We start from the raw sequence: 19,099 nt of genomic DNA, 5'->3' as shown, positions 1-19,099 counted from the left end.
GTTCTATCAAACAGTGTTATTGTGCTTTCTGTATCTGCTGTGGTTTCCATGGAAATAAATAGGAAGTGTTGTTTTTGGAGCAACTAAGTATGTTTAGTAATTATAATATAATGTGGAAGGAGCCTTACTGCCCTGCAGTGTAAGACTCCAGTTCAACCTAAAACAGTGTATTCTACTATTGATTTTTCTATTTACAGAGTTCGTTAGTAAATAAGGGTTCTTTTCTTCTTTAGTATAAATAACATGGTGGCTTGGTGGATTGTGCCTCTCTTCCCTTCTTTCATTTTGGGAATGTAGGAAATACCTGTATCAAGAGAAAAATATGTCATGGAGGACATTGTGTATGAACAGGGACAGCTGCAGGTAGCTTTGCCTGCCTCACCTCAAAGAAAAAAGCAAAAGCATCCCTCATATGAGAGAGCAAAGGGAAGCTCACGTGTAGATTATCCCCATCTTGCTCTGTGCCAAAAGCACTCTGAGGTGAGACATCTGAAAGAGGCCAACACTGAGGGCAGAGAAGCTTATTATTATTGAGAGTGACTAGTAATTTTTACATTCCCAACATAGAATAATAGAATAATAGAAAGGCTTAGGTTGGAAGGGACCTTAAAGCTCATCCAGTTTCAGCCCCCTGTATGGGCAGGGCTACCACCTACCTGATCAGGGCATAGACAGAGGGTGGTGATCAATGGCTCTATGTCCAGGTGGAGGCTGGTAACCAGCGCTCTTTAACATCTTTATCAATGACATCGATGATGAAATCGAGTGCACCCTCAGCAAGTTTGCTGATGACACCAAGCTGCGGTTGACACGGTAGAAGGAAGGGATGCCATTCAGAGGGACCTTGAGAGGCTAGAAAGGCGGGCTCGGGTGAACCTGATGAGGTTCAACATGGCAAAGTGCAGAGTTTTGCACTTGGGCCGGAGGAATCCCAGGCATCCCTACAGACTGGAAGGAGAGGTCCTGTGGAGAAGGATCTGGGAGTCTTGATGGATGAAAAACTTAACATGAGCCAGCAGTGTGTCCTTGCGGCTCAGAAGGCAAATGGGATCCTGGGCTCCATCAGAAGAGGGGTGGCCAGCAGGGACAGGGAGGTGATTGTTCCCCTCTACTCTGCTCTTGTGAGGCCCCATCTGGAATACTGCGTCCAGGTCTGGAGCCCCCAATACAAGAAAGACAGGGAGCTGTTGGAGAGGGTCCAGAGGAGGGCCACGAAGATGATCAGGGGACTGGAGCACCTCCCCTATGAAGACAGGCCGAGGGAGCTGGGCTTGTTCAGCATGGAGAAAAGAAGGCTGCATGGTGACCTAATTGCAGCCTTTCAGTACCTAAAGGGAGCCTACAAAGAGGAGGGGAATCAACTCTTTGAAAGGGTTGATAACTGCAGGACAAGAGGAAATGGTTTTAAGTTGAGGGAGGGGAGATTTAGATTGGATGTCAGGGGGAAATTCTTTACAGAGAGAGTGGTGAGGTGCTGGAACAGGCTGCCCAGAGAGGTCGTGGATCCCTGGTCCCTGGAGGTGTTCAAGGCCAGACTGGATGGGGCCCTGGGCAGCCTGGTCTAGTATTAAATGGGGAGGTTGGTGGCCCTGCATGTGGCAGGGGGGTTGGAGATTCATGATCCTTGAGGTCTCTTTCAACCCTGGCCGTTCTGTGATTCTATGATTCTGTGATTCTGTGATTCTGTGATCAGGCTGCCCAGGGCCTCATCTAACCTGACCTTGAGCACTGCCAGGTATGGGACATCCACATCTTCTCTGGGCAGCTGTGCCAGTGCCTCACCAACCTCTGAATTTCTTCTTAACATCTAACCTAAATCTCCCCTTTTTTATTTTAAAGCCATTTCCCCTTATCCCATCACTGTTTGCCCATGTAAAAAGTCAGTTTATTGTTTATAAGCTCCCTTCAAGTACTGTACTTCAAGGCTGCAGTGGGATCTCCCTGGAGCCTTCCCTTTTTCAGGCTGAACAACACCAGCTCCCTCGACCTTTCTTTTGGTACAGTCCAGGATAACTGTTGGCCTTCTGGGCCAGGCACACACTACTGGTTCATGTTAAGTTGTTCATTTACCAGAACCCACAAGTCCCACTCTGAAGGGCTGCTCTCAATGAGTTATTATATATCTGGGATTGCCCTGACCCAAGTGAACACCTTGCACTTGGCCTTGTTGAATCTCACTAGGTTCACGTGGGCCCTCTTCTCAAGCCTGTCCAGGTCCCTCTGGATGGCATCCCCTCCTTCTGCTGTGTCAACCACATCACTCTTGGTGTCATCAGAAAATTTGCTGAGGGTGCACTCAATCCCACTGTCTGTGTCACTGACACAGATGTTGAAGAGAACCAGTCCCAAGATGGATCTTTGGAGATTCTTGTCACTAGACTACACTTGCTCATGCAGCCATTGACCACAGTCCTTGTTGTGGCCATCCAACCAATTCTTTATCCATTGAGTAGTAAATATATCACATCCATATTTCTCCAATTTAGAGATAAGAGTATGTCCAAGGCTATGTAAAAGGCTTTGCACAAGTCCAGCAGGCTTCATGAATAGGATTTGCTATTAGTACTATGCACCTTTCTACTGTCATTCTGTTTCTCTTTAATCACATAAGTTAGGGCCTGTTGCTAAAAATGAACCCTAAAAGTAAACAGATCTTCATATCTGAGAATAGAGATATCTCTGGTGCCTCTAGCGCATGTACTGCTACTTTGAATGTCCATGCTCGTTAAATCTAATTTAGATTTGTGTATCATCCCGTAATTTCTTACGTAGATAAGAATTTCAAGAGTCTTGTAAGGGGTAAATGTATCCAAATGTTCTTCAATCAAGAAGATCTGCATCTCTGTCACATCGTCACCAAAAGATCTCTATTTATCTTTACACACATTGTTTGCATTTATTTTTCTTTAAGAGCCAGTTATTTTATGTTGTAGAACTTTCTATTTTCCATTATAATGCTGCCTAAAAGGAAAGGATCCCTGGAAACCTCCATGATCTGCATCATTCATGACCTCAAGTTGTTTCGTGGGTCATCAAAGAGACTGTTTTAATTGAGCTAAATAGAGCATACAAAAGATCAATGGAGCATTGTGAGATTTTGTCATGTAAGTTAAAGTAAGCACAACCATATTATTCTGTGCTTGTCTTTGGCCCAAGAGACCCATTTTCAAAATTGTATTTTGATTATATTGCACATTACCTTTAAAATGTCTGCACAACTAAAATAGGGTTAGGTTAAACTCTGCTGCCATTAACATATTTATATTTGTGTCATAAAAGCTTTTCAGTGACGCTAATCTTGCTAATTCCTGTGTAAATGACTGACAGTTTTAAAGGAGGATTTTCAAGCAGGCACATTGTTAGTCTGTCACAGCTTAGGTCAATAAGAAAACTGGCAGCTCTTAAGAAGATCTAAAAATACATTTTGAAATAGTGTGAATGGTTAAATTGATAAGCAGACTGCTAAACTGTTGAAATGGCAGTTTTTGAAATCTTCATACTCCACATTGGTGGTAGAGATTGTTTCTCCTAGAAATGGACAGGAAATGGCTTTGTCATCCCTCAAAGACTTCAAGTCTTAAACGTTTTCTCATTCTCTGAATCACTCTAAATGATTGGATTATCAGATATTAATGATTCTAAATGTTGCATTGCTTTACTGCCTTGTATCTTTAAAATGCTTCATTATTAATTAAAACTTCAATATGAATAATAATGTATTAGACCAAAATAATATACAATTTTTCAAGTTTCTATCAAAATATTTTAATCAAGTTTTAAAGAAACCAGTATTTTCATGATGAAAACATATTTTCAATAGAAATATTTAATTGAAAAATTCTGTGGCAGCTCTTTTAATTATCACTGTATAAAAAATAAGAAGAAAAACTGACAAAGATCGTATCATCGCACATTAGAAGAAACCTAGCAATTTTTGTTTCATACTCTGCTCATGTATTTGTTAAAAGTGTAACCCTAAACACTCAAGAAGATGAAAAGAGCATTTTTTGTTATTACCTTCATATTTAATGACCGGCATAGTAGATATGGAAGACGTGCTTTTTCATGTTTCATTTCCCTGTAAACATTCTATCACACAGTATGAACAGAAGGCAGTTGTGTTTTAAACATTTTCATGCCAGAAAAATAATGAAGTAATGGAACAACAAAGCACTAAATATTTGGTAACAGCATTAAAAGCTTATTTTTTTTAGTAATTTTAACTTTTCTACCAATTTGTTTATTATTTATATTAGTTTTGTTTTAGACTGAAATTAAAAACTAATATCGAATAAGCAAGTACATTTCTCAGTACTTGATTTTGAAAAGTGCATTGTGTTATGATTTTAATGTACTTTCTAACAGTAGCAACAGATACTTTCAGATGCTTTCTATGAAAATGAACTCCTTTTGTTTTGTTTGAATTTATCAGTAACACTGCACATTCTCTGCCCATTGTTAACCTCTGCAGGTGGGACATACTAGGTGCTGTCATTGGTACTGAGTGTGGGACATTGGAGTCTGGCTCGTCTATGGTATTTCTCAGAGATGGAGAAAGAAAAATATGCACTCCATATATGGACACTACTGGATATGGGAACTTACGATTTTATTTCAGTATGGGTAAGTATGTATTCCCAATAAAACAGAAGTGGGATATGTGAGATTTAGATTTCACAATGCATGTAAGAAATATTTTAAACGCTCCTTGGAAAAGGATGTCTCAGATTCATCACAGTTATGTGCCTACAAGGATGTGAGACAGACAAATCTTGGACTGAGGGTCTGCTCTTCTGACGTTCACAGAAATGTGAAAACATGGCAGGCACACAAATAGCCCTCCTAAAAGTATTCTTCCAGATATCACTGACTTGCAGACCTTTCTTAGCGAGATGGGGCGTTCTGGGTTTAGTAGTCCTTAATAGACTTCTTTTTCCATGGATTTATCTAGCCAATTGGACTGGTACAAACATTTAGTTCCAGATTAAAACAGCTACATGAAGGTGTCTCCATGCGAGGTCAGTGTCTAATTTTCCTCTGTAATTAGAGATGTGATCAGTAAAGTTACTGAAAAAAAGCATTTGGTTCAATGTGAGACACTTGTGCTAGACCAGCTGAGCTATTCTCTGGACTCCACTGACTGTATGGGTTGGATATCCCTTTATATAAAAGGAAGCTTACACACTTGCTGCACACATAGTTGTGGGCTTACACTTTTTCAGTCCTCAAGCAGGGTTCACAATGCAAACACGGGTTGTTGTTGCTACTGGAGTTGTCCAAGAGTACCTGAGAAGTCAACATAGTGCTGGCAGATATAACTGGAGATTTGGACAGCCACAATCTGCTAGAGCAGCTTCTGCTCAAAAGCCCTTAGTTTATTACTGTATTCAAAAGCATTTTGTTCTAACGTATTTACTCAGGGTGAGATTCGTCTCTCGTGCACAAAACACACCATTGACCATTATAGGCTTGGAGAAGGCCTCTGTGCGTTATCCCTTGTGGAAAGAGCTGATGTGGTGCTAGCATCTTCTCTGGACTTTCCTTTTAGAATGAAGTGCAACTTCAGTGATTTACTAGGGCTAAAAAAGCATCTAGGAGCAAACCTGTGCTATGATTGCTCCTTCCCAGTGCTGTGATCAGTACAACTGCATTAGTTTGGTGTTGTAACTAACCAGAATTACTATGGACATTGTGGCTATCATTCAGTACCTTACAGTGTTTTTCCACAGCTTTTATTTTGCACATAAAGGAAATTGCATTATGTTATTCTCTCAACACCATGTTTAGAGTAGGTGAGGATTTTTGTTTAAAGGTAGAGAATAATAAAATAATAAAGGAGGAAGCAGATACTAAACTTATGACCTCCAGAAGCTACCTTCTGAAACAACAAGAAAAAACACCCTGTATTTAATGAGTGGAAGGCCTCATGTTATTGCTCTAAATTGTTACACATCTCCTCTGTGTTATGTGAATTACCAATAACACACAGGAAGAAAAAAAGCTATTTGCCAGTTCTCCCAAGCATTACAGCACCTGCAAGAGAAACAGGAAAGAAATTTGCTCAACCTTCTGAACCTAGAGGAGAAGTTGTCAGCACATACAGGCACAGAGAATAGTGTGTTTTCATTAGAAAATATATTTTGTTGTATTCGCACATTAAGTAGATCACAGTTCAAACACTCCAGCAAGCAGAGAATTTGAATGAACATGTGGATATTTCTTAATGCAGTACAATAAGCATAAAAAAATGCAAATCTTATCTGGCTTTATAGATTGCTTTGCCTATCCCATTCCAGGAGCTGGGCCTTTTTAGTGAAAAGACGTAGAGAAAGTAGTTTGTTTATGCAACCTTCCTACTTTATGGATAGTTCAAGGAAACTTCCTCATCCTGTTTTTTGCTGCTGTTTTTATTCCAATACCTGTGATACCCATAGTGTACAGGAAAGTGACAGGCTTCCTGTTTCAGTTACAGATATTCTCTTTTAAAAATCTTTTCTAGAACACCAGACTAGTTTGGTGATGTCCATTTTGTAACTATTACGTCACGTTCATTGCACAAACTTGCCAATGTATCTGCTTTTCCAGACAAGGTTATTAAGTGTTTTTAGATTCTACCAAATGAAACTACACAAAATCCTGCCTCATTCCAGTGAGATTACCATATCACACACATTCTGTGTGATACAATAGATTCAATTTATCCTATTTAGGATATGGTATAGACAATAGAAGAAGCAGCACAATGAGTAAGATTTGCAACAGTCTCTCCCCTTTCCTACTGAGAGCAAATTCTCAGCTGCCAAACTATCAGATGAGAATTAGAGGTCCTCATATACTGTATGTGGATGCATGGTGTGAGTACTAAGTAGCAGTTTGCTGATCTCCCCTAAACAGGCAAGAACTCAGAAAGCAGGACATTTCTATATAAACGGGATTTGAAACATACAGATAGAAGTATTGTTCTATCTACAGCATTTTCTATTCAAATTGTTTTGATAAGCAGATTAAGAGAGAGTCTTGAGGTTTTCATAATTGTCAACTCCCTTGATCTCTGACGTGGTGTATCAGATCAAGTAGTTCTTATGCAGTATGTCCTTAGGGTTTGTCTTCTTTTGTTTCATATCTTAAGTTAAACATCTGATAGTAGTTATTTTTGTAAGTTTGTCTGTGTAAAACGATCCCCCTTTCCAATAACAAGGGCTTCAGTTATTTTTTTTCTACCTTAAATATGTGTTGTACAGGGGGCACTTGTGATTCTGGAGAATCCCATGAAAATGATGTCATCCTTTACGCCAAGATTGAAGGCAGGAGGGAACACATAGCTCTTGATACTCTGACCTACGCTGCTTACAAGGTAAATCACCTTAAACAAACTAGATGGATAGGATGGATAGATCAATCTCAGAGGTGTGCAGTGATAGGACAAGAAGTAATGGCCTAAAACTTGAACATAGCAAGTTCGTACAAACATACAGAAGAAATTCTTTACGACAGAGGTGACGGAGCACTGGAACAGGTTGCCCAGAGAGGTTGAGGAGTCTCCTTCTATGGAGATAATCAAGACCCATCTGGATGCCTACCTGTGCGACCTATTGTAGGGAACCTGCATTAGCAGAGAGGTTGGACTCAGTGATCTCATGAGGTCCCTTCCAAAACCTGTGATTCTGTGATCTGTTTTTAAGGCATATCATTGCTGTTGTATGTTGAATTCCACATAGGCAAATATGACTTTCCCCACCATATAATTCATACATAGCTCTTGCGGTGAAAGGATGCCTTTGCAACACAGCTCTTTGGTTGCTGCTGAGCAGTGCTGCATGTTGGCTAGTACTAGGATAACAGACAAATGGGCAACAGGCAACAACACTCAGTCATCAGCTGAGAACTGTGCTGATTATTTCCCCTCACCAATAATTACTCTTCTCTCCGTTCAAGGTCCTGCCAGCCACAGTGCAATATGCAGGAGCTTTGTCCTGAGTGGGTCAGTCCTGGTGGGCTCAGTGGCTGGAAGGAGAGTTATTCAGGAATGCCTGCTTGCCTTTCCTGCACCTGGCACAGAAAATGACACATTTTATACATTTTTTTCCATTTTAAATACAGTAGTGTGCCCTTTTGAGACAGAGCAAAAATCAGTGTACAAATACACATGTAATGCATACATATGTGGATGTGTTACAGTTTCTAATGCGTTTATATATTTTGGAGGAAATTTGATGGTAAATATGCAGCTGATTTTAGCCACAGATCCATGTGCATTTTCACTGTAACTGTACCATTTAGAGAAGTGATGTTTATAGTTACAGCAGGGTTGGACCTGAATTTGGTTGAGTCATTTGCATTGTTTCATTGTACATAATTTCCCTCCTCTCCTGGTTCTGTGTGAAACACAGGGTAGGACTTTTTCAAAACTAAGGAAACCATAATTGTAAAATAATAAAACATTAATTGGAGAATTCAGGAGAGACAGGATCTGAAATTACGCTGAATTCATTGTGAAGCTTTTTTTAAAGCAAGCAGTTTTAAAGCTGACATCCTCCTTTGACATAATAAAGGTCTAATTGCATTCCTTTTGGACAAAGGCTGGGCTTCATAAAGCAATGCTTTCATTTATTTTAGCATTACATCCTCCCCACACACGTCTGTGAACTCACACAGTTACTTTCTTCTCACGTACTCAGACCTGCAGTTACACTGCATTTGTTCTGTGAGCTGAGAGACTGCAGGATGAAGAAAAGTTAACAAACAAGGAGAGAAATGGGCATGTTTCATTCAGCATATTTGAAGCCACTTCTCTACTTTAAATAGGACATTTCCATGTAAGCCTTTTTCGTATTACTTCTTTTATTTAAGCCTGATTTAATTTCTTTTAAAGGTTCCATCTTTGGTTTCTGTTGTCATTAGTCCGGACCTGCAGACTCCTGCAACCAAGTTTTGCTTGAAACAGAAGAGTCACCAAGGCCACAACAGGAATGTCTGGGCTGTGGATTACTTCCATGTCCTTCCAGTGCTCCCTTCCACAGCGACTCACATGATCCAGTTTTCCATCAATTTGGGATGTGGAACATTTCAACCTGGTAACAGGTACAACAGGCGAGATTTCTCTTTCAATTATCAGTGATCTGGTGCATTTTTTTTACAGAATCTATTTGTGTATTTGTGGGGATTTGTTGTTGTTTTGGTTTTTTTTCCTCAGAAAGAATGAAACCAACTAATGACAAGTATAGGCTGCTCAAAAGTGAATGTTTCTCCTGATTTCCACAGGCCCAGACTGATATATCTCCCATGCAATAAAGAGTCTATTAAATAGCCCTCCAGGTCAAAGTATACTTTTTGTAGTCCATTATTCTGAAATATGCCTATGATTTCAAATTGATGTTTACTCCAATTTCTAATGGCCATTGGATTCATTTCTTAATGAAGGTGGAAGGTGTTAAAGACAGCAGCCTACTGACCTCCAAAATATTATCCATGCCAGAAGCATAAATAATTCCTGTAAGAGTGGTAATAAATAGCACTCATCTTTGAATGCCACCAGTGTGAGAACCTCACTGCTTGCAGACTGACCACAGAATTCTTTTGTTGGCTTCACTTCCTCGAGACATTCAGTGAAGTTTAGGGGAAGTGAAAGAATGAAGTAATTTGCTTCTTTTTGTTTTATAAAGTCATAGAAATGTTTGTGGAAAGTGACTTTCTCAGGTCATTTAGTGAAACCTAGTGAGATTACTGCCAGTATAGGTCAGGTCAGACAAGGCATTGCCTATCCATGACTTGAAAACTTCCATGGGTGGACATCACCTAACCTCTGTGGGTCACATGTATGAGCAAAAAAGCTTTCCCTAATGTCCAGTCCAATACTCTGGAGCCATATCTTCATGGACAATACTCTTGCTATTGATTCTCCATGCAGAGAAGCTGTGGATGCCCCATTCCTGGAGATTGGATGGGGCCCTGGGCAGCCTGAGTTGGTGGGAGGCAACTCTGGCAAGGTGATCAGAACTGAATGATCTTTAAGGTTCCTTTGCAACTCACGCCATTCTGGGATTCTATAATTCTGTGTTGGGATCTAATTAATAGAATTTCCTTTACAGTCACCATCACCTTAACCCCATCTACCTATGAGACTCTTTATCCTGATATTTTCTGAGGTTTAAGTTGCTTCATGTATTTTTCAGAGTAAGAGCCAAGAATTTAAAGTAGTTGTCTACATATGCTTCCACATCCATGCCCCATGGCATCTTCTTCCATCTGGAAAGAGCTGCATTATTTATTTTCAGTCCTAGCAGCCGTGCAGGGCAGCAGAATTCAAGGGGCAGCAAAACTGAAGGGTTCACACTTATTTGTGATAGGAAGGGAAGACAGGAACATTTTTCCACATACAATGTGAAAACTTTGACTGCAAACACTCCTAGCTTTAAGCATACTGTATACAAAGTCTCCATCTTAAATATTCTATTATCAAATAGGGATTAGTATATATTAAGAAATATTAGTTTCTTCATAACAAAAGAATCAGTAGGTTCCCATAACCACTATTTTTTTTCCCAAATACTGCAGTATTTCCTATCTTCTGATCTAAAGCATTATTTGTAATGCCTTCATTATTGCAAATGTGAGAGAATTGTTCTGCAGATATTCAGTAAATATAACCCTCCAAGGTATCAGTATTAAATCTGAAAAGAATTAGTCAAAAACTCTGTAAAACATTTCAATACACACTTACAGTATCACAGTGATGGTGCACTTTAATGAAGTAATATTATCAGCAAATTATAATAAAAAAGAAAGTTATAATTTAGTACTAAATTTATGAATTATGACTTTTATAATGTTCCGTTGATATTACTTAAAATAAAACAGAGTATTACAAGCTAATTATGTGGTTGAAATTGCAAGAGTATTTTAGTAGAATACTAAGTCCTTAATAAAACCAACACTTTTTACATTACTTTTTCAAGGGCTTCAGAATGTAAGATATTTAATCATTTGCTAATACTCCAGATTCTAAACACTATTTTGCTAAATATGCAGGGAAAAGGGAATGGAAAATTTTAGTAATAGCTTTCTAAAAACTGATTTTCTGAACTTCTGAAAGTGTGGATTTTATAACTTTTTGTCACAGACTGTGATGTGGATAGTGGATACTTTTATGGATTTTTTGCTTCTCTAGTGTCATTATCTGCACACAGACGTTTGGGTTTACTGCTAGTCTAGGAAAGCAAGAAGAGCAGGTTTTCCTGGAAAATCTGGAGTTTTCTCATACAATTATGACCCTATGACTCATATAGCTCACCACTGAATGCTCCAGGTTCTGTGATGTGGAGGAAGCCTCCAAAGACTATTGTGGCTGGGCAGCATGAAGGCTCCTGCATCTCCTGGGCCTCTGCCTCCCATGGGGCTTTTTTGGAGGAGGTCTTCCCCAGGTTCCCTCCACCCTTGCAGTTCTGTGCCAAACCTGGCCATTCTCACTGTTCCATAGTTCTTTTCTGATCTCCACTTATCCATGATGGAGGAGTCCAATGGAGTTAGGGGAAGAGACAACCAAAGTATGAGTAACTACTGATTTTAAGACCATTAGTAGCTGGCAATTATCAGAGTTCTGTGCTCACATATTTCCGTCCAAGTTTTCTCATTATTTTTGAAACCACATTCAGTATGATTCTAGATGAGATATAAGAGCAACATGAAAAAAATACATAAAAACACTGTCTAGATGGTGTCCAATCAAGGACTAAGGACTAGGAGAGTCCTCAGTTGTCTGTTTTTTAAACAGTCAGATTTGTTTTGTGTTTGTATTTTCAGGATTTTTCATATTAAAGATCTACTCAATATTATTTCAGATTGAGGGGTTTCTCTGTAGTGGTATTTCTGCTTGCCAGTCATTGCCAGGTATGCTCACAGTGCCTTTCTTCTTTCTTTCCTTCACTGTGTTACCAGTGTCAGCTTGGAATTTTCAACCAACCATGGCCGCTCCTGGTCCCTGCTCCACACCGAGTGTTTGCCTGAGATATGTGCTGGGCCCCATCTTCCCCACAGCACCGTCTACGCCTCTGAAAACTACAGCGGGTGAGAGTGTTCTCTGCAATCCTAACTGAGATGCAGGATTAGAGAAGGAAGTGAATTATGGGTGACAGGAGGGAGAAGCAGAGCACACAACCCTGTATCATCTTTCATTTTTGACCGGCTGAGCACAGCAAGGGAGGAATGTTTTGGACTTCCTGGCTGCCCAGTAATGAAATTTAAAAAATATGAGACTGCTTCTGTTGAATAATTTTTTTTTTCCTGATGCTATGGATAAATTACAGAAAGAAAAGGGGAAGGGGGGGAGGAAGACTGCATGCTGGTAATTAAAAGAAAAGTTACACTCCGTCAAAGCTACAGAAGTTCTCTTTTTAGTCAGAGGAATCATCAGTCAAAGCCATATTTGCATCCTCAGACATATTTTCTCACCTGGAATACTGATGTTGGGTTACAATGAAGTGCATCTTCTGTGCTTCAGCAGATGAAGTATCTTCAGTACTGCTCTGACTGTGAAATGAAACTGTGCCACCTCATCCTATGGCTTCCCAACTTCCATGAACACTTCAGAGCCATGGGTGTCCGTAAGAAGGAAATGTAGCTGAAGCACAGCATGATGTGGTGACCTCATTTCTGTATCATCTTCATAGCAACTATTAGCCGTGGTGTGTGCAGCAGGTGCAGCCCCTGTGGATGGCATGAGAAACAAGGCCCAGCTGGACAGTGGGCCACATCCTCCGTGCCCCACTTCCCATTCCCAGGGGTTTCCACCTAATAGAGTTCAGCTGCACTGAAAGGTTGAATTCAGTATGCAATTTAGGTGATATTCACTGGGATGAAGAAGTTGCTGTAGTGATATAGGTGAAGATCCTTACTGACTTCAGATATTCACAAAGGGAAAAAAAAACTGCTGGGCTCTATCATCTAGTAATTAACATTCATATATTGTGTGAAAATATTGCAGACCATGCTCTGTTGTATTTTCATTTATACTTTCTAAAGCCACAGTAACTTGATTCATTGAGCAGATTTTAGAATTAAAAATTCTCACCAAGCTTTTGCAGTGCAAGCAAACACATTCAAACATTTAATAACTAGCGGTGTAAAACATTAGAATTTGTGTCATATGTATTTCAGGTGGAACCGAATAACTACTCCTCTTCCCAATGCAGCATTAACAAGTGACACCAGGATTCGCTGGAGGCAAACAGGACCGATCCATGGAAATATGTGGGCAATTGATAACAGTCAGTATTCTTATCCACAATAATGCTACAACAGAAGAATGCATTTTTATATGCTGCTCCAAGTAATTATTTTCCAGAATCAGAGATCACATGATTCTCAGTTTGTTAAATTTGTTTTCTTCTCATGTTCACTCAGTAACAAGTGCATTTAAAGCCAAAGGGAAATTCTGTCATTTGAAAAGACAATAGGCTAGTGAATATTCTTTATTATTATTATTATTTTAATTGAATGCTTTCCAGGAAAAGGTATTGGTGACATGCACTTAATATTTAGTCCAAATAGGTACTACACTGTACTCTTAAGGACACATACTGTGCTAGCCCAAGTAGCAGTTACGGTGTTTGAGACACATTTTTTCCTTTTGGATATAGAGGACCTTCATAAAGCAGTGCTGCTACCAAAGTATTACATTGGTAACAAAACTTACATTGCTTACAGTGTGTTAAGGGGGAAGGGCCATCTGTTACAGGGATTATGTCTTCTTTAGGAAATGATTTTTCCTCTACCTCTTTCTTAAATAGATGTAAATAAGTGAGAGGAGCTTATAGTTATTCATATAGTTATAAAACTTACTGCAGAGGATAGTATAGGAAAAATTTAAAGCACGGATAAATACTTAGGAACACGCAATAAAATACATAAATTGTATTAAAAACAGAAATAAGTAAGAAGAAAAAGACTAAGTGTGAGCAAGTGCAAAGTTTTTAGCTTGCTCCTTAGCCTCAAATGTTTTGGGACTATGTGAACAACGTTTAGAATTTGTTTTGTTAGATATATGAAGTATTACGTAGTTAAGTAAGTAATAAAGATTTACAGTGATGCACAGTAGGCTTGTGAAATTTTGTAGTTGTTCCTAATTTGATACGGAGCCTGGCAATAGTAAATATCATTACATTTTGCAAAATTCTTAAAATAGATTAATGCCTAGTTTTGATAAGAAAATGCTTGAAGCTGCCTGAAGAGTGGAATGCCACAAATGAAAATTTTTCGCAAGAAGTAATGACTGTTCCTCTCTTAATCACATTGATGGCATGTGGCACTGTCTTGACATTTTGGTTGAAGTATTAATGCATTAGACAAGATGATTTGCATCAAGAAGGAAATAAAAAAAGAAGGGGAAATATTGATATGTATATATAAGAAAGTGTCTGAACATCCGCAGAGTTGAGTTGCTACCTAGCAAAACACAGAATATAACTGCTGGAGAAATTTACAGAAGTTTACTGAAACAAGATCAAGATAAAATCCAAGGATTTCAATTCTTTGCAACAGAACCAAACAAGAGTTTGAATACTAATGTACAATTCATGTATCTGCACTACCTCTGCTTATAAAACCAAATAGTGAGAGCTCTGGCAAAGAGTGCTGCATGCTCAACTGTGCACCCTCACAGAGGCCTTTTACTAACCATCTGCCTACTATGTGCTTGCTCCAGATTTTGGTTGAGATGTAGAACTACTTTTAAGGGAATGAAGTGTTAATGATGAACACCTTCCTGAGGTTTTGCATTCCTCTTTTGGTAGATACTAGTGGAACTGAAGCTTTAGAATGCATTGTAGGAAAAGACTTTATAAATATTGGCAAGCCACTGAAATTCTTGAAGAGAGACTAAAAATGTCAAGGATTCTGCACTCTGACTTTTAGCTTCACAACTGTTTCTTCTGTGAATTAAGTTTTAAATGCAAGCTGGAAGCTGGCCATCTTTTAGAAACTCTGGAAAACTGCCAGTTTTCGTAAAGCTTTTTTTATAGCAAAAGACATAATTACATCTTTAACTCTTCTACTTTTACCACCCCCTCAAAGGAGACAAATAAATCAAACAGAGCAGAATTTTTACACACTGAAAAGTGAGAAAACCTAGAAATTGAATGAAGTCCGATAGGGAGTTAGTTACAAGGAGTGACTAATGCAGATTTACAGTGTGTGCCAGGGTGTACTGACACATTGCTATCACAGAATCATAGAATGGCCTGGGTTGGAAGGGACCCCAAGGATCATGAAGCTCCAACCCCTCTGCCACAGGCAGGGCCACCAACCTCCACATTTAATAGTAGACCTGGATGCCCAGGGTCCCATCCAACCTGGCCTTGAACATCCAGGGATGGGGCATCCACAAAATCTCTAGGCAGCGGAATAAGTATTGTTTGTTAAAGATTAATTCAAATTGGTTATTATTTGGGTGATGTTCCAAAAGTCACAGTGCAAGTAGATAACTCCAGTGCTCGTTATTCAGCAGGAAGGGTAACACTGAGTCTAAGGCTTGTTTATCACATTCTGTTGCAAGAACATTGCTGCTAAGTTCTTGTTTTGGGCTATACTCAGATTAATGCATTTCTTTGTAATGAGATGCAGATTATACTGAGATTTGCTAATCTTTCCATCCCTCATATGATTCATAAGATATCAATACTGTTGATTACGAGTCACTGGGGGAATATGAAATAAAAAACAAGTCTGAAATGTTTCTGAGTGCATATTATTTGGAATTTTATTGCATTTGTGCATGATGTTTCCTTGTTACTTAAGACACATTAGGGCAGATTCTAATTCCAATAAATGCAGTGAGGTTAAATGAGTTAGTTTCATTGAAAGAAGCAGTAGCACATTTTAAAAAATTGATGAGAGTATTACTGGAATATACTAATATATATACTGGACTATATGTCTAAAATAAAGATAAAGGGAGACAAGAAAATGATCAATACATAGCAGCTCGTCATATGTTTCGACATCCCTAGAAAAATCAGGTTCTTGATTTAGATCACTAGGGCCTCAAGCCACAGGCAGACTTTACCCATTAAATAGTAAATTAGCCCTGAATACCCTATATAGAGAGCAAAACTCCATTACTTGGTTTTACAGAAAGGCACAATTAAATGCATTTTGTTCTTTTGTAGACCTCTTTCAGTTAGTGGGATTCAGATAAAGGCAATACCTATATGACAATACTTTCTTGTATTCATTATATTCAATTTATCACATAACATAACCCTTCACTTGACTAATTTCTTTTCTCTGCAGTTTATATTGGTCCATCTTGCCTCAAATTCTGCTCAGGCCGAGGACAGTGTACTAGAAATGGCTGCAAGTAAGAATTATAATTCAATACTTGTGTTCAATTTTTGTCACATAGTTCACTTGAAGATCTGAAAGTTGATTTCCATCTAAGCTCTTACTTTTTGAGATGACTGAGTATAAAATAACATACCTCACAGAACACATTAAAGTCACTTGAGTGCTACAGATCAATCTTTCTAAACAGCAGCATATTTAATATTTTTTTTATAATTTTCTTTTGGGAAAGAGTCTAAGTTCCACTTCAACTTAAACTGTGCTACAGAGCCCATTGAAATGTCAGTGATGCATGTTTTATACTGTTTCTTAGAGGTGATTTGGGGCTGTATCATTTCTATATTAAATTTCAGAGAAGAATCTATGTAATAACATATAGCCAAACAAACCTCAAGGACATAAGGTCAGCACTCCATTTTTTTTCAAGAAGTAGGGCTTTTTTTAAACTGTTTCAGCTGAAAAGTAAAATCGAGAAATATTTTCCAAATTATGATGTCACTATTTTTAGGTGTTGCAGAGAGTGTGACCCACAGGGCCTTCTCTTATGTTGCACAGATGCTGGTAATCACATCTGACATGCTACAGATAAAATCATTTGACATATGAACAATTGTAAATTATGCCTGGAGTATTTTTGGTCTAAAAATGAATAGAAACATTTGTATATTGCATATTATATGTAGATTTTGAGTGGTTGGTGTTCAAAACTTTGATTTTTTTAAATGGAAAAATCAGTACTAGCTAGAAGAAAGGTGTTGGCTCACTAAATAAGGTCTAGAGAGGTTCTTGGTCCTCAGATTTGAGAGGGACTTTGTAGGTATGGTATCATCTGTTCTTGAGAGATTTCAGGCACGTATTGGGCCGCTAACCACCTCTAAGAGAAGATGGGTCCAAGAAGAAGGCATTAACTACACCATTGGATCTCCTTCACCCCCAGATGTGACCCTGGCTTTTCAGGACCTGCATGCGAGACAGCGTCACAGACCTTCCCAATGTTCATCTCAGAGAGCTTTGCCAGCTCCCGCCTCTCTTCCTATCACAACTTCTACTCCATCCGTGGAGCTGAGGTCAGCTTTGGCTGTGGGGTTCTGGCCAGTGGCAAGGCCCTGGTGTTCAACAAGGATGGGAGACGGCAGCTCATCACTGCCTTCCTTGACAGTTCCCAGTCCAGGTGAGAGCAAGAGGGCAGCAGTGTGAGGTATAGAAACAGGGGAATTGTGCTGTGACAGGAACTCCCCCCCCTTTCAGAAGTAGCCTCGTGTATTATTGAGGTGGTCATTTAGCAGGAAGAAAAGTTTTTTAAGAAACTCGCAGTGCCATAGTTTAATTCAGAGTTCATAGCTGTACAGCCTATTTTCATTCCCTGCTTTGTAAACAACAGAGCCCAAAATAGACTGGAGGGAAGTTACTGTACAGTGAGGCTGGAAAATATTAAATGTTAATATCAAACTTGAGTGTCAAAGCCAAGTGCTAATTAATTATTTATAAGGATGTGTTTATTTGACAGCTTGTGGCAGCTGATTAGATCCATTCACTATCTCTCCCTCTTCTTCAGTGCCTAATAAATAATTAAATGCTGTACTGATTGGCATTTTTAAAATGTATGTGCCACACTGCATTACTTGATAGTAAAAACAAAATCCACTCACAAAGGCACATAAATGATATTTATCAAAATTTGTCTAAATTGAGAACGATCATAAATGAGCTAGTTAGGAACAACAACCAAAAAAGAAAAACACCATGTAAATGTTACCCTCAAATATATGTGTAATTCTGCTGCAGGTTCCTGCAGTTCACACTACGCCTGGGAAGCAAGTCTGTGCTGAGCACCTGCAAAGCTCCTGACCAGCCTGGGGAAGGAGTGCTGCTGCACTACTCCTATGACAATGGCATTACATGGAAACTCCTGGAACACTACTCATATCTGAACTACCATGAGCCAAGGTATACAAATGAATGTGATGAAGGGTGTTATCTGCATGCAGTTAATGCTGGTCAAGGTAGTTGCTGCAGTGCTGAGCGAAGACATCTGCCCCATTGTGGGCGAATGGTGCAGGAGTGGAGTGACAATCTTTTACTGCACACTGGAAGTTACTATTTTGCCTAAATATGTGCCACTGTTCTGAGCACTACTAATTTTTGTTTGCTTCTATAAAAATTGAATGAATGGATTTGGCAGTAGCCAAGTCTCAGGTGACGTGGCAGAACAAGCAGTGAGGGACGAGGGGGAAGAAATTTACTTGTGGGAAATAGGGATGTGTCTCATCCCATGGAAGCATCCACTTGTAAAGAAAAATTAACATAAATTATTTGTAGCTTTGAAGCCATAGATACCTTCACTATGCCATCCTCTGGGATTAGGAGTTTGCAGGCGGCATAGGACAACTGAGATGAAATCCAGTCATGAGGGTCTCTCTGGGTTAGCAGGGAAGTTGCTCCTTCTCTGTTTAGGAAAGAGATTATATGACTGAGCCTGTGCTGGGGGTTGGGCACAGGGCCCTGGGAGGAGCTGGTGGTGGCTGTTCCTGGCTATTGTGCAAATCATAAAGAAGCCAAACAAAGGGCTCAGCTCATCTAGCAGCACCTGTGTATGGCACCAGATTAGAGGGAAATGTATGGAAAATAGAGAGAAGAATATACTTTCTGCTGTTACATCTGTGAGACCCTGCAAAAGTTTTCATACAGCACATGCAAAATGAGGAGTTTCTATAAGCAGAACTGTATTACAAGCCCAGAACTGCCCAGGCTGGCTCTGCTCAAA

The 19,099-nt window shown here is 39.3% G+C and overlaps 1 protein-coding gene across 3 annotated transcripts in view; it reads left to right on the top strand.

Moving 5' to 3' along the window:
- Positions 1–19,099, top strand: part of RELN (reelin) — a 272,506-nt gene that overhangs the window by 164,458 nt on the left and 88,949 nt on the right. For all 3 annotated transcript variants that reach the window (XM_031595823.2, XM_090135689.1, XM_031595892.2), the window contains 8 exons: positions 4,472–4,623; positions 7,242–7,354; positions 8,873–9,081; positions 11,935–12,063; positions 13,153–13,262; positions 16,285–16,351; positions 17,273–17,506; positions 18,121–18,282. In XM_031595823.2, coding sequence (XP_031451683.2) covers positions 4,472–4,623; positions 7,242–7,354; positions 8,873–9,081; positions 11,935–12,063; positions 13,153–13,262; positions 16,285–16,351; positions 17,273–17,506; positions 18,121–18,282 — 1,176 coding nt within the window. The remainder of the gene's footprint in view (positions 1–4,471; positions 4,624–7,241; positions 7,355–8,872; positions 9,082–11,934; positions 12,064–13,152; positions 13,263–16,284; positions 16,352–17,272; positions 17,507–18,120; positions 18,283–19,099) is intronic.

The sequence above is a fragment of the Phasianus colchicus genome, chromosome 1 (assembly GCF_987193195.1).
Source record: "Phasianus colchicus chromosome 1, bPhaCol1.hap1.1, whole genome shotgun sequence".
Taxonomy (NCBI): domain Eukaryota; kingdom Metazoa; phylum Chordata; class Aves; order Galliformes; family Phasianidae; genus Phasianus; species Phasianus colchicus.
The sequence above is the reverse complement of the archived record's forward strand: the minus strand, read 5'-3'. Positions and strand labels throughout refer to the sequence as shown.